The sequence below is a fragment of the Jaculus jaculus genome, chromosome 1 (genome assembly GCF_020740685.1).
Source record: "Jaculus jaculus isolate mJacJac1 chromosome 1, mJacJac1.mat.Y.cur, whole genome shotgun sequence".
In the NCBI taxonomy this organism is placed as follows: domain Eukaryota; kingdom Metazoa; phylum Chordata; class Mammalia; order Rodentia; family Dipodidae; genus Jaculus; species Jaculus jaculus.
In genome coordinates, this window is record NC_059102.1 from 303,756,190 (window position 1) to 303,779,232 (window position 23,043).

At 39.4% G+C, this 23,043-nt stretch overlaps 1 protein-coding gene across 1 annotated transcript in view; it reads left to right on the plus strand.

Annotated features, from left to right (window-relative positions):
- The first annotated feature begins 10,255 nt into the window (after window positions 1–10,255).
- The window catches only part of Slc9c2 (solute carrier family 9 member C2 (putative)), an 86,738-nt gene continuing 73,950 nt past the window's right edge, over window positions 10,256–23,043 (plus strand). Inside the window, exons 1-4 of the mRNA XM_004658882.2 lie at window positions 10,256–10,391; window positions 13,677–13,777; window positions 16,348–16,476; window positions 22,425–22,590. Of these exons, the coding sequence (XP_004658939.1) occupies window positions 10,256–10,391; window positions 13,677–13,777; window positions 16,348–16,476; window positions 22,425–22,590 (532 nt within the window). The remainder of the gene's footprint in view (window positions 10,392–13,676; window positions 13,778–16,347; window positions 16,477–22,424; window positions 22,591–23,043) is intronic.

Below are 23,043 nucleotides of genomic sequence, written 5' to 3' on the forward strand. Positions count from 1 at the left end.
TCCCTCCCCTCCCCCACTGCCTGAGCCCAGCTCCAGTGAACAGAGCAGCGGTCCCAGTACCCGGCTATGCCAACTTGGGCCGACAGCAGGACCCAAGCAGGAGCAGAGTCTGGTAGCAACATCAGCGGCTCCGGCACCGGTAACAGTGGCCCCAACAGCAGCAGACCCAGTAGGGGCAGCAGCAGCAGACCCAGCATCAGCACACCCAGGAGCAGCAGCTTCAGTGGCAGCAGCGGCAGTGGACCCAGCAGCAGCAGCTTCAGCAGCAGCAGTGGCTCCGGAAGTGGCAGCTACAGCAGCAGCAGCAGAGGCAGCAGCAGTGGTGGACCCAGCAGCAGCAGCTTCAGCTGCTGACAGACCCAGCAGAGGCAGCGTTAGCAGCAGCAGTTCCAGCAGCGGAGGTGCTGATCTGCAGGACCACAGTTGCCAGGCTCGGTTTGTCCTGCAGGAAAAGCTAATGCCCAGCTCCAGAAATCAGAACAGCAGCCCGATGACCAGGCAGCAACTTGACTGAGAACAAAATCATCAAAGGTAACTGGGATTGCACCAGGGAAGGGTCTCACTTGGTAACAAGCTGACTTGGATCCCTCAACAGACCAGAAATCTTAACCTCTATGTTGATAGAGGATCTGGTTGTTATAATAACTACTCTGGCATACATACTTGGGGCTGTTTTTGATTGAATGGGTACAGTGTTTAGTTAACTTTTAGAATTTAGCCTACTTGAATACTCCCATAGCAGGGAAACTCAACCCCTAGGAGCACCTTTGTAGATATTCTGAGTCTTAAGAGCCACACCTAACACCTTAAGCTCCTACCCTGAAAATATATAACATCAAATCAATTGATACAGCTAAGAATATCCAGCTAGCTAGAAAATCCAAGCATTAACTTAATCCAAGATGCAAAAATATATACATTATAACACAAGAAACACTAAAAAGCAAGACGATATAAATCCACCTAAGAGTATTAATGCATCAGAAAGGACTTCCAGTGAGAACGAGTTAGAGGAAATGCCTGAGAAAGATTTCAAAAGAATGATTGTAAATATGTTCAAAGAAATCAAAGGAGTCAAAGAGGAACTTAAAGAGGAAATCAAAGGAATTAAAGAAGATGCAGGACACCAATTTCATGAAATAAAGAAGGCAATACAAGACATAAATAAGGAAATAGAAATAATAAAGAAAAACCAGTCAGAATTACTAGCAATGAAGAACACAGTTAATGAAATAAAAAACTGTAGAAAATCTCACCAGTAGAATGGATGAAGGAGAGGACAGAATATCTAAGCTAGAAGACCAGGTGGCAGATTTAATACAGTCCAACAAAGAGAAAGACAAACTTATAGAAAAGTATGAGTGGGAATTTCAAGATATTCGGGACACTATGAAAAGATCAAATATTAGAATTCAGGGCATAGTAGAAGGAGAAGAATTCCACTCCAAAGGCATAGTAGGTGTCTTCAACAAAATCATAGAAGAAAATTTCCCCCAAATTGGGAAAGAGGTGCCAATACACATACAGGAAGCCTTTAGAACCCCAGCCAGACAAAACCTGGAAAGAACCTCTCCTCGCCATATTATAATCAAACTTCCAAACACACACACCAAAGAAAAAATATTGAAAGCAGAGAGAAAAATCTAGTTACCTAGAAAAGCAAGCCCATCAGGATTACAGCAGATTATTCAACACAAACTTTTAAAGCCAGAAGGGCTTGGAGTGATATATTCCAAGTTCTGAAAGATAACAACTGCCAAACGAGGTTACTTTATCCTGAAAAGTTATCCATTCAAATAGACGGAGAAATAAGGACATTCCATGACAAAAGCAGGTTAAAGGAGTATTTGAAGACAAAACCAGCTCTATAGAAAATACTTGATAGAATCCTCCATGCTGAAGAAAAAGGAAAAGCACACATATAAGGAACCTAGAAAAAACAAGCAATACTCAAATATTACTTAACACAAGAGAGCACAGGTAGAACCGGAACCACAAAAAAAAAAAAAAAAAAAGAAAGGCAAATATAAATACACACCTTTCAATAATATCTCTTAATATCAATGGCCTCAATGCCCCAACAAAAAGACATAGGTTTGCAGACTGGGTTAAGAAGCAGGATCCTACAATTTGTTGTTTCCAAGAAACTAACCTTTCTACAAAGGTTAGACATTATCTTAGGGTGAAAGGTTGGAAGATGGTGTTTCAAGCAAATGGGCATAGAAAACAAGCAGGGGTTGCTAACCTAATATCGGACAATGTAGACTTTAGTCCAACGTTAGTCAAGAAAGATAAAGAAGATCACTTTAGGGGCTGGGGAGATGGCTTAGCGGTTAAGCGCTTGCCTGTGATGCCTAAGGACCCTGGTTCGAGGCTCAGTTCCCCAGGTCCCACGTTAGCCAGATGCACAAGGGGGCACACGCATCTGGAGTTTGTTTGCAGAGGCTGGAAGCCCTGGCGCGCCCATTCTCTCTCTCTCCCTCTGTCTTTCTCTCTGTGTCTGTCGCTCTCAAATAAATAAATAATAAAAAAAAAGAAGGTCACTTTATATTGATTAAGGGCACACTCCAACAGGAGGACATTACAATCCTAAACATATATGCACCTAACATGGGGGCTCCCAAATTCATCAACCACACTATTAGAACTAAGGTCACAGATAACACCAAACACAGTGGTGGTGGGTGACTTTAACACCCCACTCTCATCAACTGACAGGTCATCCCAGGAAAAAATAAACAGAGAAGCATCTGGACTAAATGAGGTCATAGAAAGAATGGACCTAACAGATATATACAGGACATTTCATCCAAAGGCTGCAGAATATACATTCATTTCAGCAGCACATGGAACATTCTCTAAAATAGACCATATATTAGGACACAAAGCAAATCTTAACAAATTCAGGAAAATTGAAATAATTCCTTGCATTCTATGTGACCATAATGGAATTAAACTACAAATCAGTAGCAAGAAAGGCTATAGAGCATACACAAAATCATGGAAACTAAACAATACACTACTAAATAATGAATGGGTCAATGAAGAAATCAAGAAGGAAATAAAAAAATTTATAGAGTCAATTGATAATGAGAATACAACATATCAAAATCTCTGGGACACAATGAAGGCAGTTCTAAGAGGTAAATTTATAGCCTTAAGTGCCTATATTAAGAAATTAGAAAGGTTGCAAGTAAATGACCTAATGCTTCGCCTTAAAGCCTTGGAAAAAGAAGAACAAGGCAAACCAAAAATCAGTAGATGGGAAGAAATAATAAAGATTAGGGCAGAAATTAATGAAATAGAAACAAAAAGAACAATCCAAAGAATTAATGAAACAAAGAGTTGGTTCTTTGAAAGGATAAACAAGATTGATAAACCCTTAGCAAATCTGACCAAAAGAAAGAGAGAAGAGACACAAATTAATAAAATCAGAGATGAAAAAGGTAACATCACAACAGATTCTAGGGAAATTCAAAAAATAATAGGGGCATACTATAAAATAATATACTCCACAAAGTATGAATATCTGAAAGAAATGGATGATTTCCTTGATTTATATGACCTACCTAAATTAAATCAAAATGAGATTAATCACTTAAATAGACCTATAACAAACATGGAGATCCGAACAGTTATCAATAATCTCCCAACTAAAAAAAGCCCAGGCCCAGATGGATTCACTGCTGAATTTTACCAGACCTTTAAGGAAGAGCTAACATCATTGCTTCTTAAGCTTTTCCAGGAAATAAGAAAAGAAGGAATTCTACCAAACTCCTTCTATGAGGCCAGCATCACCCTGATACCAAAACCAGGCAAAGATAGAACAAAAAAAGAAAATTACAGACCAATCTCCCTCATGAACGTAGATGCAACAATTCTCAACAAAATATTGGCAAACAGAATACAAGAGTATATCAGAAAGATCATTCACCCTGACCAAGTAGGCTTTGTCCCAGAGATGCAGGGATGGTTCAACATATGCAAATCTATAAATGTAATACATTATATAAACAGGTTGAAGGACAAAAATCACATGATCATCTCATTGGACCTAGAGAAAGCATTTGACAAAATCCAACATCCCTTCATGATAAAAGTCTTACAGAGACTGGGAATAGAAGGAACATATCTCAATATAATAAAAGCTATTTATGACAAGCCTGCAGCCAACATATTACTAAATGGGGAAAAACTGGAAGCTTTCCACTAAAATCAGGAACAAGACAAGGGTGTCCACTGTCCCCACTTTTATTTAATATAGTTCTGGAAGTCTTAGCCATAGCAATAAGGCAAGAGACACACATAAAAGGGATACAAATTGGAAAGGAAGAAATCAAGTTATCATTATTTGCAAATGACATGATTATATACATAAAGGACCCTAAAAACTCTACTAGCAAACTGTTAGAGCTGATCAAAACCTTCAGCTATGTAGCAGGATACAAAATAAATACACAGAAATCAGTAGCCTTCATATATGCTAATAACAAACACACAGAAAATGAAATCAGAGAATCGCTCCCATTCACAATTGCATCAAAATAAATAAATAAATAAAGTACCTTGGAATAAACCTAACCAAGGAAGTAAAGAATCTCTACAATGAGAACTTTAAAACACTCATGCGAGAAATTGCAGAAGACACTAGAAAGTGGAGAAACATCCCCTGTTCCTGGATTGGAAGAATCAATATTGTGAAAATGGCAATCTTACCAAAAGCAATCTACACATTTAATGCAATCCCTATCAAAATTCCAAAGGCTTTCTTCATGGAAATAGAAAAAACAATCCAAAAATTCATTTGGAATCAAAAAAATCCTCAAATATCTAAAATAATACTGAGCAACAAAAATAAGGCTTGTGGTATTACCATACCTGATTTTAACCTATACTACAGAGCCATAGTAACAAAAACAGCATGGTACTGGCACAAAAACAGACATGTAGATCAGTGGAACAGAATAGAGGACCCAGATGTAAGCCCAAGTAGCTATAGCCACCTGTTATTCTATAAAAACACCAAAAATACTCATTGGAGAACAGACAGCATCTTCAGAAAATGATGTTGGAAAAACTGGATATATATCTGCAGAAAGATGAAAATAGATTCTTCTCTCTCGCCATGCACAAGAATTAAGTCCAAATGGATTAAAGACCTTAACATCAGACCTGAAACTCTGAAACTGCTAGAGGAAAAAGTAGGGGAACCCCTTCAACATATTGGTCTTGGCAAAGACTTTCTGAATACAACCCCAATTGCTCAGGCAATAAAACCACAGATTAATCACTGGGACCTCATGAAATTACAAAGATTTTGCACTGCAAAGGACACAGTGAAAAAAGCAAAGAGGCAACCTACAGAATGGAAAAAAATCTTTGCCAGCTATACATCTGATAGAGGATTAATATCTAGGATATACAAAGAACTCAAAAAGTTAAATAATAAGGGCTGGAGAGATGGCTTAGCGGTTAAGCGCTAGCCTGTGAAGCCTAAGGACCCCGGTTCGAGGCTCAGTTCCCCAGGTCCCACATTAGCCAGATGCACAAGGGGGCGCACGTGTCTGGAGTTTGTTTGCAGAGGCTGGAAGCCCTGGCGCACCTATTCTCTCTCTCTCCCTCTATCTGTCTTTCTCTCTGTGTCTGTCGCTCTCAAATAAATAAATAAATAATTTAAAAAAAAGTTTAAAAAGTTAAATAAGAAATCAAACAAACCAATTAAAAAAAATGGGGTATGGAGCTAAATAGAGAGTTCTCAAAGGAAGAAATACAAATGGCATATAAGCATCTAAAAAAATGTTCTACGTCACTAGTCATCAGGGAAATGCAGATTAAAACTACATTGAGATTCCATCTCACTCCTGTCAGATTGGCTACCATGATGAAAACATATGATCATAAATGTTGGTGGGGATGTGGAAAAAGAGGAACCCTTCTATACTGCTGGTGGGAATGCAATCTGGTCCGGCCATTGTGAAAATCAGTGTGGAGGTTCCTAAAACAGCTAAAGATTGATCTACCATATGACCCAGCTATAGCACTCCTAGGCATATATCCAAATGAATCATCTCATTTCCTTAGAAGTACATGCTCAACCATGTTTATTGCTGCTTAATTTATAATAGCTGTGAAATAGAACCAGCCTAAATGTCCCTCAACTGATGAGTGGATAATGAAGATGTGGCACATTTATACAATGAAGTTACTCAGCGGTAAAGAAAAATGAAGTTATGAAATTTGCAGAAAAATGGATGGACCTGCGAAGGATTATACTAAGTGAGGTAACCCAGGCCCAGAAAGCCAAGTGCCACATGTTCTCTCTCATATGTGGATCCTAGCTACAGATGACTGGGCTTCTGCGTGAGAATGAAAATACTTAGTAGCAGAGGCCAGTAAGTTAAAAAGGAGACATAAAGGGAAGAGAAAGGAAGGGAGGAAGGTACTTAGTAGGTTGATATTGTATATATGTAAGTACAATGATTGTGATGGGTAGGTAATATGATGGAGAATGGAATTTCAAAGGAGAAAGTGGGGGGGGGAATTAACATGGGATTTTTTTATAATCATGGAAAATGCTAATAAAAATAAAAAATTAAATTAAAAAAATAAATAAAATTGTCAATAATTACTGTGTTTGAAAATAAAATTTGAGGGCTGGATGATGGCTTAGCGGTTAAAGCATTTGCCTGCAAAGCCAAAAGACCCTGGTTCAATTCCCCAGGACCCACGTTAGCCAGATGCACAAGGGGGTGCATGTGTCTGGAGTTTGTTTACAGTGGCTGGAGGCCCTGGCACGCCCATTCTCTCTCTCTTTTTCCCTCTTTCTCTGTCAAATAAAAAAATAAAGATATTTTTTAAAAAAGAAAATAAAATTGGAGCTGGGCATTGTGGCACACACCTCTAATCCCAGCACTTGGGAGGCAGAGGTAGGTAGATTACTGTAAATTTGAGGCCACCATGAGACTACATAGTGAATTCCAGGCCAGCCTGAGCTACAGAGCAAGACCTTACCTAGTAAAACAAAACCAAGAAGAAGGAGAAGGGGGAAGGGAAGGGGAAAAAGAAGAAGGAGGAGGAGGAGAAGAAGAAGAAGAGGAAGAAGAAGAAAAGAAAATTGCTTGGGACTTTGGGCATGGCTCAGTGGTAAAAGGCTTGCTTGAAAATAAAATTACTCCTAGCTGGGCGTGGTGGCACACACCTTTAACCATAGCACTCCAGAGGTGGATGTAGGAGGATCACTGTGAGTTTGCGGCCACTCTGAGACTACATAGTGAATTCTAGGTCAGCCTGGGCTAGAGGAAGACCCTACCTTGAAAAAAACCATAAATAAATAAATAATAGAAAATTGCTCCTGCATTAGCGGTGGCTTAGCAGTTGAGGAGCTTGCATACAAAACCAAAGGACCCTAGCCTTAACCCTAACCCAGATGCACAAGGTGGCACATATATCTGGAGCTTGTTTACAGCAGCTGGAGGTCCTGGTGTGCCTATTCTCTTTATTTTTCTCTGTCTCTCTCTCCCTCTTTCTCTCACATATAAATTAAAAAAAAAATTGCTCCTCCATTCCCAGCCTTTCTAGATGGCAAAAAGTTATCAGAAGAAATAGCTTCTGGGAAAAGGTCAATTGCAGGGTAGAATTACAGGATTCTGTGTTAAGACTTCAGAAACATATGGTACCACATAGCACTCTAGGATACTAAGGCTTTCTTTACATAGCTGGGATGATGGTCCCTACGTCTTCTCCGTGGTCATTACACTAAACCCAGATAGAAACAGAGCAGCTCCCCTCTCAGCAATAGTGATCAGCATAAGGAACCATTAAAAACTTCCTTGACAGTAATCTATACATTGATGACTAATGATTATTGAAAATATCCTGCACTTATTTCTAGAAATTAGATTTGGGATAAAATATAGTTAGGCATCATGGAATTCTGGACCTTTTTCTGCAAAGAGAGTAGGTGACATTGTTTATTCAAGTAAAGGACCAAAAGCCAATGATGAAAAGGAGGGAGGGAAATGGGAACGTGAAATATTGAAAGGGAAGGAGAAGAAGAAAAAGAAAAAAAAAAAAAGGAGACCACTGGGTGAAAATGATTCAGGGGAGGGACTGTGTAGGGGAAGGAAGAGGTTTAGCATATTTTTACTTATGAGAGAGAGGTGGGGAAAATGGGTGCACCAGGAACTCCTGCCACTGCAAGTGAACTCCAGACACATGAGCCACTTCGTACATCTGGCTTGATGTGGGTGCTGGAGAATTGAACCCCAGGCCATCAGGTTTTGCAAGCAAGTGCCTTTAAACCACTAAGCCATCTCTCTGGCCCAGGAAGAGGTTTTGACATAGAGAAAAATAAGAAGGTAATGGGTGAGTAGGAAAAATGTAATATATATGTATATAATATGTATATTGTGATAAAGCAGAAGAGTTATTTGAGTGAAATAAAGGGATCAATGGGGAGATGAGGGTTGGGGAGGATAATGGAGGTAAATGTGAACAAAGTACAATGATAGATTTGTATGAAAATGTTATATGAAACCAATTATTTTGTATGTGTACTAAAAATTAATTTAAAAATGAGTCAGAAGGGCAGATATTATTGAAGAGGTTTAGGACTGAACTGGGTATGGTTGGCATAAGAAAAACAGTATACATATTAAAAACTTATACAAACATACAGAGATTCTGTCTATGTGGCTAATATCTTCAACTAGGCAAAGGAAATCAGTTAAAACAGTTGTGGGTGTGGACAACAGCTTGACCATTAAGAAATGCAAGCTTCCCTGGAACTAGATAACTCCTTTTGGATTGGTGGTGGGGATACTGAATGCATCCAATCAGAACAAAAGCAGGTTGGCAAGAAACCAATGGGAAGTCAGTATGGAAATAGCTTTTGCCTTGGTATCAGTTGGTAGTACTGACCTTGGAAAACAGATGAAGTTCTGAGCATCGTCCTTTGGGATTTGTGAAAGCCTGCATTTTGATTTCAACTCAGAATTAGTTTAGGCTTGGAAGGACCGATCTCTGGGGAAGAAACTGATTTAAAGGTCATTAACAAGGGCGTAGAAGGGTTTGAGGGTGCCAAGGACCTGAAGGACTGCTTGAGGGCTTGGGGGGTGGAATTGATTTAGAAATACAGTGGCCAGCTGGGAGTGGTGGCGTATGCCTTTAATCCCAGCACTTCGGAGGCAGAGCTAGGAGGATCTCCGTGAGTTCAAGGCCACCCTGAGACTACATAGTCATTTCCAGGTCAGCCTGGGCTAGAGTGAGACTCTGGGGGGGGGGGAGGGGGGAAGAAGAAGAAAAAAAAGAAATGTGGTGTCACCTCCTGCTTTATATGAGAATTTTTGTGACTTGGCACCATGCAAATATGAAACAAAGGATCAAAGATAAATTTTAAATATTACTGGGGCTGCTTCAAGAATCTTTAGAACTTCATAGTCAATGTTAGCTGTAAGGAAAAACAGCATAGTCCAAGTCCTCAGGTTCACATACATTTGCGCAGCCTGTGTCCTACACAAGGACATCAGCTCAGGTGGGGCACCAGGGGGAAATCCAGCTTGTGTAATGTGCCAAGCCAAAGACCCATTGGGTGGATTCATTTCTCTGAGGCTTCATGTCTAATTCAGTCCACGGTTCTACCTGATCAGATCTCAACTTCAGTCTTTTCCTTGGTGGTTTTAGATTATTCACCTGTGTCCTCACTCCCAACCTTTGACTGCTACGACTCTGTGACCTTCTTTCCCACTTTCTGAGAAAGAAAAAAGAAATTTTAGAGATGGAGTAGCAAAATGGAATTCTAGAATGATTTGTACACACGAAGAATGAGGGTTATAACATTTATGTACCCTCTCTCCTTCTACCTTCATAGCCTCAATGAATGTCAGTATTCAGCAATGGCCTTTTCGTAGGAAAAGTACACACAATACCACATCATTAGAGCAGTTAGTGCAATGATCAACACAGTCCTCTCCATGTATGTAGCTGTATAATGAAGAAACACCAGCACTGTGGTTAGTGTTCCTGTAAAAAACGTTGGATCATGAAGCAAGCAGTATTAATGTGTGCCCTATGACGCGAAGAGGAGTGTTCATATCTGAGCACGGTACCTTCTTAGGTAGGAGGAGCACGGATGCACTGGGTCCTGACAGGCTTCATGGTCCTCTCTTTGTATCTTATGACAGGGTTGTTTGCTGCAGTGAAGGTGAGGGGTCAAAAATAACACATGTGAGTCTGTCAAGTCTGGCTTGGAAAAACAATGGTAAACAACAGTTCTACCTTTTGGGGAATAAAACATGATCATCAGGCTGATTTACTCTGCGGCAAGCCAGCTGATTACTTTGCAACAAAAGAAAATTTTCCAGTACTCGTATGTGCCATTACTGTTTTGGGAGGTAGGTGGATTTTTTAAAAAAAATATTTTATATGTTTATTTGCAAGAAGAGAGAGAGAGAGAGGGAGAGAGAGCGCGCGCATGGGTATGTGCCAGGGCCTCTTGCTGCTGCACATAAACTCCAGATGCTTAAGCCACTGTGTGCATCAGACTTTATCTCCTTAACCCAGTGGATGTTTTTAAAGTTCTCCTCTGCCCTTAGAAGAAGCCAGGGGAGCTTCAAGATGTGAGTGAATGCTCTTAAAGCAGCTTCATTCAATTTTAAGAAGCATCTAACTCTGTTTCTTCACCCAGTAGCATTCGCTAGCATGGCAGGGTGTTAGCACATAAGGGAGAGGTAGACCTTGACATCGTGTAACCCTCTTGTCAGGGAGAAAGGAAAAGCACCCTGCGCGGTGATAAGTACAGACATTAAGGCTTTTCTGGTGTGTTTGTGGTATATATATATATGCTGATGTGCATGTGCACCCTATGCACGTGTGCAGAGGCCAGAAGAGATCTTTAGGTATCCTCTTCTAAGACCCTTCTACTTTATTTCCTAGTGATAGAGTCTCTCATTGGACCTGGAGCTGCTGTTTTTTGGATAAAATAGCTGACCAGAGAGCTCCAGAGACTGTTTTGTCTCTGCCCTCCTTAGCACTGGCGTTATAGGCATGCATGCCCATGCTTGACATTTCATGTGGATACTAGGGATTGAACTCAGGTCCTCATGCTTGCACAGCAAGTGTTCTTACCTGCTGAGTCATCTCCCCAACCCCAACCTCAACACAGAGGTATTATGGGTAGATGTTCTCTAGTAGTAAGGAAAAAGGAAATCCTAACACTCTGTACCTGGCCAAGCCTAATTTGACCAAAATATCTAAGGGAGACAGTGGGGGCAAATAGGCAGAGAACTCAGAAAAATAATCCAGCTTCCTTAGTTGATGTCATTAACTTTGTCTATTTTATTATGGTTTTTCATGTGATCTTTCTTTAGGGAACATGGACCACCCACCTCACCTCTTGGAAGAAAAATTAGAGAAAGCTTCACAAATCAGGGTCTCTCTCTTTTTTTCTCCCGAGGTAGGTCTCACTCTAGCCGAGGCTGACCTGGAATTCACTATGGAGTCTCAGGGTGGCCTTGAACTCACGGCAATCCTCCTACCTCTGTCTCCTGAGTGCTGGGATTAAAGGTGTGCACCACCATGTCCAGCTTAGCTGAAGTCTTCTTAAACATTGCTTAAAAGACCCTGATTTGGGATAGTTGGCTTAGCCATTAAGGTGCTTGCCTGTGAAGCCCAAGGACCCATGTTTAACTCCCCAGATCCCACATAACAGACACCTAAGGTGACATGTGTGCAAGGTCACACATGTGCACAAAGTGGCACATGCATCTGGAGTTTGATTGCAGTGGCTGGAGGCCCTAGCATGCTAATTCTCTCCTCTCTCTTGTTCTTTCATTAAAAAGAAGCAGCAGCAGCCAGGCATGGTGGTGCACGCCTTTTGTCCCAGAACTCAGGAGGCAGAGGTAGGAGGATCACCGTGAGTTTAAGGCCACCTTGAGACTCTATAGTGAATTCCCAGTCAGCCTCGGCTAGAGTGAGACACTACCTCGAAAAACCAAAACAAATAAATAAAATAAAATAAAAGAAGAAGACTTCAGCTGCTCAAAAATCCTTTCTGAAATTATCAAGGAACAAACAATGAAGCAAATATGTATAAAGAGCTTCTTCATTTTGCCCATTGTATCTGGGAGTGAAACTATTCTGACTGGACTTTCAAAAACACTCACTTGTAACTCTGGTCCCTTTTGGTACCCACATGGAACTGACAACTATGAGCTTCAACTAGCTCTGCATACATTATGAATGTGTAGAGGTCAATGGTCCCAGTAGTAAGGGGAAATAGTATGGAAAACATTCCTTTATCTGGATTCACCTAGGAAGAGTTCAGTACATATTTACTGACTTGGCTTGACCTGAAACTGGGAGACAGGAAGTACAGAATATGGGGTGCTGGTGAATCTCAGCCCATGCATGAACTGATAGGAGTATAGTCTATATATGCCTCTGGAGAGAACGAATTGAATAATCTTGCCCAGAATAGGATTTCAAGGAGAGAGAAATGCAGACACACAATAAAAGTGCCTGTTGTGACTTTTGGGGAAGGCAGTTTTCCTTATACTTATGAGTTGGCTGCAAGTATTAGAAAGCATTGCTATTTTAGTGTAGAATGAATGATTATGAATAGAAGATGAATGGTATAGATATTGAGTTTGGCTTTGTTCATCACCATTAAATCCATTAGTCTGATTCCTATACAATAGTCCTAATGTGTCCCTGAGTGAATGAGTGGGAGGCTGTTGAAGCCTCAACATTTTCATTTTTTAAAAAATACTTCATTTATTTATTTCCGAGGAAAGACAGAAAGAAAAAGGAGAGAGAGAGAATGAATGGGTATGCCAGGGTTTCTAGACACTGTAAATGAACTCCAGATGCATGTGCCACTTTGTGCATCTGGCTTTATGTGGGTGCTGGGGAACTGAACCTTGGTTGTTAGGCTTTACAGGCAAGCACCTTGACTGCTGAGTCATCTCTCCAGCCCCTATTTTCCAAATTCACCTGGGTGGGATATAATAGTTATGTGTCTTATACTTACCAAACACTATTTGTAACAACTGTCAGCTATCCAGCCATACAAATTAATGCAGAAAAAAATTTAAATTAAGTAACTTGATTGAACATTAATTAAATTGGGTTGAAATTATAAACTATAATTTTTCTCTTTCAATAAAAAATTTAGATATATTTTATTTATTTGAGAGAGAGGAAGAGAGGGAGAGAGATAATGGGCATGCCAGGGCCTCCAGCCATTGCAAACTCCAGACACAGGTGCCCCTTGTATATCTGGCTTATGTGGGTTCTGGAGACTCTAACCAGGATCTTTTGGCTTTGCAAGCAAATGCCTTAACCACTAAGCCATCTCTGTAGACCCTCAATGAAATAAAAAATTTTTTTTTGAGGTAGGGTCTCACTCTAGCTCAGGCTGACCTGTAATTCACTCTGTAGTTTCAGAGTGGTCTTGAACTCATGATGACCCTCCTACCTTTGCCTCCCGTATGCTGGGATTAAAGGTGTGCACCACTGTGCCTGGCTTCTCAATGAAAAATTTTAATTGACATGATATTTACATATACTTATGAGATACAATATAATTCCATATAGGCATATAATATGTGATTATCAAATCAGGGCAATTAGCATTTTGAAACTATAAGTTATATTTAAATGACTTTTTTGTATTTTAGGAGTTCTGAGGATGATTTTAAAGAATTCTGATGTCTTTGTCTTCATAGTTCTTTCCTTATTAGGATTTCTGACAGGACAACTGGCCAACCATTTTGTTGAGGTATGATATGGGTAACAAATTAGAGAATAAATCAAGGTCAAATATCCAAAACAAAGTCTCTTATCATCACAAATATGTGCAATGTCTTTGCTTTAAACAACTTTTTTCTTTTGCATTCCCAAGAACTGAACCCAGGGCCTCATGCATGCTAGGCAAGAATTCTACCACTGAGTTACACTCCTATTCCTGTGGAAATTAAAAAAAAAATGTGACCAAGTATTCAAAAGCTTTCATCTGGCATTAAACATTTTGCAATAGAAAAAAAAATCATACAATAAAGGAGACACAAATCAGGGAAATTTAAGATAAAGCCGTAATTTGTAAGTGAGGATGATTAATTTGCATTCTTGCATTCCTTATGATCATCCTTCGAGACTCTCTCGCTTTCCTTTTTCCTGTAGGTAACTACTTTAGATTTGCAGAAATGGCAACAGTTCTATTCACGATGAAGCATGGTTACTTTTATCTGTCAGATTAAGTATTAAACATATGTCATATAGTACGGAGTCTAGACATAAGAAAAACAATTCCTTAATTCATGAACTTACCAAATCCTGGTTTTAACTTGCATAACAATGTGGTCATTAACAATTTACCTCTACTCAATGTTTTATTGTATTCTTTTCTTTTTTTTCTTTAGGTAGGGTCAGGCTTCAGCCAGACTGACACAGAATTCACTTTGTAGTTTCAAGCTAGGCTCTAACTCAAAGTGATCCTCCTACCTCAGCCTCCTTAGTGCTGGAGTAAATGTGTGAGCCCCCATGCATAGCTTTATTATATTCTTAAAGGGAGATGCTTATACCATGCCTATGTATGATTGTCAAAGCCCATTAGTCTTTAGAAATACCACCATGTCTACCAGCTGATATAATTTGCTCATTTTTAAATGCTTTATATTTACTAATCTTTTAAGTCATTAACCCTTAAGTTCATTCATTCATTCTTCTTTTAATATTTTATTTTTATTTATTTATTTATTTTACAGAGGACAAAGGGAGAAAGGGGGGGGGAGAGAGAGAGAGAGAGAGAGAGAGAATGAATGGGCGCGCCAGGGCCTCCAGCCACTGCAAAAGAACTCCAGATGCATTGTGCCACCTTGTACATCTGGCTAACGTGGATCCTGGGTAATCAAACCTGGATCTTTTGGCTTTGCAGGCAAATGCCTTAACCACTAAGCCATCCCTCTAGCCCCATTCATTCATTTTTGCAGCAACTTAATGGAAGCAGTACTTTATTCCCATTTTATAGATGAGGAAACCAAGGCACAGAGAGGTTAAGTAATGATGGTTAAAATAAGCTTTTTAGGAAGGAATAGTTATTGCTCTTCAATTAATACTATTGTGTTTACATTAATTTATGTGCTTCTTTTGTGATTTATGTCTGATATCATTGATTATACTATCACCTAAGTATTATTTAAATGTTTTTCAGTCTGAAGTAAATCCCCATGAAATCACAAGTATCTGTACAAGATTATTTTCCCTGCCAAAAAATTTAAAATAAACTGATAAAAGTCAAATAAAAATACCTATAGGTGAATTGCTTAATATTACCTCAGGGATCACCAGTGTCACGGAAAATAATTTTAAAAATACAAATTAAGCAGGGTGTGGGGGCACACATGTTTAATCCCAGCACATGGGAGGCAGGATAAGAGGATTGCTGGGAATTTGAGGTCAATCTGAGACTACAGAGGGAGCTCCAGTCAGTCTGGGCTAAAGTGAGATGCTACCTTGAAAAACAAAACCAAAAAAATCCAAATTACAACCTCTAAGCAATGTTTAAATATTAAAAAAAATACAACTCTGGCATATATATTATATTCATTATATTATTTTAGACTATTATATATCCCATTTTCCCATTTAGGTAGACCAAGAAATCTACTACATATTCCCTTGAGACTTTGTAATCTTTCATTAGTTGCAAATTGAAATCTTCTACACTTTATAGACTATCATAGCACAGCACTGACTTTCAACATTTAAAAATTGCCACCATGCTAGTTAGTTTTTGTTGTTGCTTTGGAAAATATAATAGAGAAACAGTTTAAAGAGGAGAGCGATTTATTTTGGCTCCTGGTTTCAGTCCATGCTTGGTCCCATGGCTGTGGGGCTGTGGTGAAGTGGAACATCATGGGAGTGAGGATGGAAAGGAAAAGAGCTGCCCACCTCATAGCAGCTGTGACATGAGAGATCTAAGGCTGGGCGTGGTGGCGCACACCGTTAATCCCAGCACTTGGGAGGCAGAGGTAGGAGGATCACTTTGAGTTCAAGGCCACCCTGAAAAAAAAAAAAAGATTTTGATAGACAGAGAGAGCTAGCTGGGAACAAGCCAGGGCAAGATAGGCCCATGGAAGATGTACCCTCAGTGACCTACTTCCTCCAAGGAGGCCTCACAACCTACAAGTCAATTGAGAAAAAAATTACTGTCAGTAGCGCCACCTGCTGGGGTCAAGTTTTCACACTGACCTTACTGGGGGAGGAGCGGGGAAGGGGGTCGTGGGGTGATACGTCATGTAAAGACCACAACAACCGCAAACTAATTTCTCCTTTGACTTGGCTATTTAGGTGCATCAACTTGTCTATCCTCTTCTAAGAACACCAAGTTTTTCACTTTATTCTTATTTTTTACCTTTAATCATATTTCTGGCTGCTTTGGATGTGGACTTTTATATAGTCAAGAATATGTTTTGGCAGGTAAGAGCATATTTTAAAACTGGTCTTTTTTATACTGATAGAGAGTAAGATGGTTTATAAAGAAAATTTATACCTTAGAAATCTCACTTTTTTATTCGTCTTACTCGTTTTGTTTGCAGAACCACTAATTTAAGAGTTGAGGGGAGGGGAAAGGAATTGATAGTTGCTGGGTTTCAGGCACTGAGTAAATGTCTCTGCTTTTCCCTTGAACAAATTGAAGCTCAGAATTCACAAAGGATGTTGATAAATGTCAGGAGCTGAGTCTGGCCCTACACATGGCTTTATCTCAACTGTACCTGTAAATTTTCCCTTATCTTTTTTTTTTATTTTTTATTTTTATTTATTTTTTATTTTTTATTTATTTATTTGAGAGCGACAGACACAGAGAGAAAGACAGATAGAGGGAGAGAGAGAGAATGGGCGCGCCAGGGCTTCCAGCCTCTGCAAAGGAACTCCAGACGCGTGCGCCCCCTTGTGCATCTGGCTAACGTGGGACCTGGGGAACCGAGCCTCGAACCGGGGTCCTTAGGCTTCACAGGCAAGCGCTTAACTGCTAAACCATCTCTCCAGCCCTCCCTTATCTTTATTGTTAAGATTTTTGTTTCGCATGTTCTATTATGTGTGGTGTGGTGTATGCACGTGCATGTACTGATGTGGTCTCCAGTGCCCCTACCTGCGCTGCTCTGCAGGCTCCCTGCAGTGGTTGCAAGAGAACAAATGTTCACGGCCATCACTCATCTGCCTTTTTTCCCCATGCATCTGGGACTAACTGAATCTGGAACTTGTCATTGGGGGCCCTAGTGATTCACTGGTCTCCATCCATACTAGGGTTACAGATATGTGTGGGCACATCCAGCTGTGTATGTGGGTTCTCTTTAGATGCTCTGTCTATTGATGATAATAGGATGTTGGAGTCACCCACTATTAATATGTTGGGATTTATGTGTGACTTTATGTCTAGTTGATTTTGCTTCACGAAATTCGGTTTGCCTGTGTTTGATGCATATATGTTTAGGATTATAATATCCTCTTGTTGAATTGTTGCCTTGGTGAGTATACAGTGGCCTTCTTTATCTCTGTTGATTACTTTTGTCTTAAATATATTTTGTTAGATATTAGTAAAGCCACACCTTGTTTTCTGTTTCCATTTACATGTGCACATGCAATATATGTATATTTGTTGTATTTTGTTTTGTTTTCAAGGTAGGGTCTTGCTTTAGCCCAGCCTGACCTAGAATTCACTATGTAGTCTCAGGCTGGCCTCAAACTCACAGTTATCCTCCTACTTCAGCCTCCTGAGTGCTGGGATTAAAGGTGTGTGCTACCACACCCTGTCTGCTTGGAAATTTTTTTTATATCCTTTCACCCTAAGGTGATGAGTGTCTTTGATGGTAAGGTAGGTTTCTTGAATGGATGAATCTTGTTTTCTGATCCAACTTGTTAACCTGCATATTTTATTTTATTTTTTGTTTTTTTTTTCAAGGTAGGGTCTCACTCTAGCCCAGGCTAACCTGGAGCTCATTCTATAGTCCCAGGATAGTCTCAAATTCACAGCAAGCCTCCTATTTCTGCCTCCAAAGTTCTGGGTTTAAAGGTGTGCACCACCACACTTGGCAACTTGTGTTTTTTAAAAAATTATTTATTTATTTGAGAGGGAGAGAGAAAGAGAGAGAGAGAGAGAGAGAGAGAGAGCGAGCGCATGGGTATGCCAGGTCTTGAAGTCACTGCAAATGAACGCCAGATGTATGCACCACTTTGTACATCTGATTTTATGTGGGTACTGGGAATTGAACCCAGACTATCAGACTTTGCAAACAAGCACCGTTAACCCATGAGCCATCTCTCCACCCCAATCTGGTGTCTTTTAATTAATTGGAGAGTTGAGTTCATCGATATTCAGAATTATTACTGAAAAGTAGGAGTTAATTCCTGTTATGTTGATGACTACTTTATGTAGTTGGTGTTTTCTTGACTCGTTTCCTTCAACAATTGGTTTAGTTTTGATTATTTGTTTCTCCTCCTGTAGCCTCTTGAATATATTTGTTCTCGTTCTCAGTGTGAAATAATCCATGCAGAAATCTCTGAAGGGATGGCTAGCTTTTTATCAGGGAAAGCTTTTCTTGTCGCTTCTATTATTAGGGATAATTTTTATGGGTAAAATAGTTTGGGTTGGCACCTGTGGCTTTCCAGTATTTGAAATACTCTATTTGTTTCCACTGAAAAATTTGATGTTATTCTGATGTGCTTCTCAAACCAAAAGTGAGAGTAGTATTGATATATGGGTATAGGCATAAGTTTTTAGAGTTTGGTGTGCATAATATATGCATTTAGCCAGACAACAGTATTCACTTCCCCAGCCATAGGGTTTTGACTAGGTTTTCAGTACCAGACATGAATTCCCTACCATGGAGCAGGTCGCCAGTCTAATCAGAGAGCAGTTGATTTCCCCGCTAACAGACATGCCACTCATTGCACCAGTTGGTCTATTTGGCCTGGATGGCTAGCTGTAAGACTAGCAGGGTCCACAGCTGGTTAAGATCATTGATGTGACTTCTCTTCTCCAAAAGGCTGCATGCTGCATAGCTCTTTCTAGCATCCTGAGAGCTGACAGTCAACAGGGAGGAGGCTTCCAGCTCAGCTCCAGTTTGATTTCTCAGTGACCTGAAGCCCAAGTAAAGGCGTGTGCCAACAAATCCAGCTAGAACTGGTTTTTCTATGTTGGTGAAGAATGCCATTGGAATATTTATGGAGATTATCTTAAATCTGTAGATTGTTTTTGGTAAGATAGACATTTTCACAATATTCTCCCAATCCATGAATATGGTATGTCTTTTCACTTTCCAGTGTCTTCTGTAATTTCTCTTTTGGATGTTTTAAAATTTTTCATTGTAGATCCTTCACTTCCTTGGTTAGGCTATTCCAAGGTACTTTATTATTATTATCTTTTTAGGAAACTGTAAATGGGTAAGTTTCAAGGCTACTTATTTCTGTGTATTAATTTTATATCCTGTTATTTTGCTGAAGGTGTTTATTAGCTCTAACATTTGCTGGTAGAGTCTAGGGTCCCTTATGTATATAATCATATGACCCTCAAATCATAATAATTTGAGCTCTTCCTTTCCAATTTGTGTCCATTTTTTGTTTCTTGTCTTATTACTATAGCTGAGACATCCAGTACTATATTAAATAAAAGTGGGGAAAGTGGATACCCTTTTCTTGTTCCTGATTTTAGTAGAAATGCTTCAAGTTTTTCTCCATTTAATATAATGTTGGCTATATTTTTATCATAAATAGTCTTTATTATATTGAGATAAGTGATTTCTATTCCCTTTCTCTGCTGACTTTTATCCTAAAGTGAAGTTGGATTTTGTCAAATGCTTTTTCTGTATCTATTGAGACAGTCATTTGATTTTTGTCCTCCAGTTCATTTATATGGTATATTACAGGTGTGAGTTCTTCCTGTCTCTACCCCCTGAGTTCTGGAGGTACAGGTGTGGATTCTTCCTGTCTATATCCCCTGAGTTCTGGAGTTATAGGTGTGGATTCTTCCTGTGTATACCCCCTGAGTTCTGGAGTTACAGGTGTGGATTCTTCCTGTCTCTACCCCCTGAGTGCTGGAGTTACAGGTGTGGATTCTTCCTGTCTATATCCCCTGAGTTCTGGAGTTACAGGTGTGGATTCTTCCTGTCTCTACCCCCTGAGTGCTGGAGTTACAGGTGTGGATTCTTCCTGTCTATATCCCCTGAGTTCTGGAGTTACAGGTGTGGATTCTTCCTGTCTCTACCCCCTGAGTTCTGGAGGTACAGGTGTGGATTCTTCCTGTCCATAACCCCTGAGTTCTGGAGTTACAGGTGTGGATTCGTCCTGTCTCTACCCCCTGAGTTCTGGAGTTACAGGTGTGGATTCTTCCTGTCCATAACCCCTGAGTTCTGGAGTTACAGGTATATGCCCTCATGCCTGCTATTTATGTGTGTTCTGGAGATTCAAACTTGGGTCCTCACAATTGTATGGCAAGAGCTTTATTAACTTAGCCATCTCCCTGTTTGTTTGTTTTTTTTCTCTCTCTCAGCCACACTGAGACTTTTACATTCTCTAAACCTGAAGATTTAGATATTTCATGAATTCTAAAACATATTTCAGGTACTACCTTTTACATATTTTTCATAGAACATTATTTTATTCTTGTATTTATGTTGGTTGCATGTGAGACTTTCTCACAGTATTTCTCATGACATTTAATTCTATCTTTTGTCTTTCTGTGGGGTATTCTACATATAGGCTTATCTCAAAGATACTGTAGTTTTGGTTATACGACATTGCCAATAAAGTGAGTATTGCAATAGTTTATCACATGACTTTGTTTTCTCAGTCCATATAAATGCCATGTGTACACTATACTATAGCCAACTAAGTGTGCAGAACATGTGTAAAAAATGTACATACCTCAATTTGCTTATTGGTTAAAATTACTAACAATTATTTGAGCCTTTAGCAAGTCTAAAGCATTTTTCTGGTGGAGGGCTTTTCCTTGATGTTGATGACTACTCACTGACTAGGGGTGGTGATTGCTGAAGGCTAGGGTGGCTATGAAAATTGCTTAAAATGAGACAACAATGAAGTTGAGTCTTTCATGAAAAATTTCTCTGTAGCATGCAATTCTGATAGACAATATTTTACCAATGGTAGAGCTTCCTGAGAAATTATAGGTAATTCCCAGCCACTGCTTTCTCAACTAAGTTTACCTAACAGCTTTTTCATCATGTCTACAGCACATTCATGAAAAGAATGTTCCATCTGAAGAAACCATGTTCTTTGCTTATTTATAAGAAGTAGCTCCTCTTTCATTTAGGTGTTATCATGAAATAACACCTGAACAGCATGACATTCCCCAGAAAGCTAAAAATTGAACTACCATATGATCTAGCAGTGGTCAAAGGAAGAAAATCAGTATACCAAAGTGGCATTAGCTCTTCCATGTTCATTGCAGTCCTATTCACAATAGACAAGGTACCTGATACAAGACACAAAATCATAAAAAGGAATGAAATCCCGCCACTTATGGCAATATATAAATAACTTGGAAACATTGTGTGAAGTGAAAAACCCAGGCCTAAAAAGACAAATATGAAATGTTTTAACTCACATGTGAAAGCTCAAAAATGATATAGAAATAGAGAATAGTTGTTACCAGAGGCTGGGAGGGAAAATAGAGAGAGGAGGATGGAGAAAGGCTTTTTAATGGATCTAAAAATACATATAGGAGGATTAAGTTCCAGCATAATAGCATGATCATAGTTAATAATATTATTATATATTTCAAAATAACTAGATAAGAGGATTTTGTATGCTGCCTGCAAAAAGAAAAGATTGATGTTTGAGATGATGGTTATACTAATTATTCCATGTTGATCATCACACACTGTATGCCTTGTATCCTATAAGCCTGCACAACTATGTGTCAGTTAAAAATAATGAAGTAAGGGCTGATATATGGCTCAGCAGCTAAAGGTGCTTGTTTGCAAAACCTGCTGGCCCAGGATCAATTCCCTAATGCCCATATAAAGCCAAATGCACAACATGGTGCATGTGACTAGAATTCCTTTGCAGTGAATAGAGACTCTGGTATGCCTTTTTCTTTCACAAATAACTGAAATAATAATGAAGCAAAAAAAAAAAAAATCCATAACTATAGCCAGATGTGGTGGTGCATGCCTTTAATCCCAGTTCTCGGGAGGCAGAGGTGGGAGGATTGTCATGGGTTCAAGGCCACCCTGAGACTACATAGTGAATCCCAGGGCAGCCTGGGTAGAGTGAGACCCTACCTTAAAAAACCAAAAAAAAAAAAAAAAAAAAAAAATCCATAACTAAGAAATGATTCTTGGATTCCAGCAAATGTAGTCATGCCCTCTTGGGATGGATATAATGCAGTCTTATGAATTGATCCACAGGTCATGTTAACTGGAGCCATTAGCCTTTGTACAGCAGTTACTATAATTGGATATGTGGTCATGAAATTCAATAATGAGTCCTGGGATATACAGTGCAGCTTACTCTTCAGCATCACCCTTTGTATTATAGACCCTCTTCACTCAGTGAACTCGCTGAAACCTATTGGTATGTCAGATTTTTTTTTCTTACTTTGAAGATATGAGAATACAATTACTGTCTCTTCTTGGACAAACTATAAATCCAATAGAGTGCTTTATTCTCCTGAGGGTAGAACACTGACTGATTTGAAGGAGACAATGCATTAAAGACAATCACTGGGGATCTGAGAGAAATAGCAGCAACTATAACCTAAAATAATGTTTTCAACAGGAAAATTTAAATTTTCTATAACGTGAAAAAAATTGTCATTCCCATTTTGTATCACTGAATTCTGAGCCAGGAGGTAAAGGTTCTAAGTTAGCAATTTTGTTTAACAATGCAGAGAAAAACCAAAAGACAATTTCATACATGTAGATAATGTCTTTTTGTTTGTTTGTTTGAGGTAGGGTCTGGCCGTAGTCCAGGCTGACCTGGACTTCACTATGTTGTCTCAGGGTGGCCTTAAATTTACAGTAATCC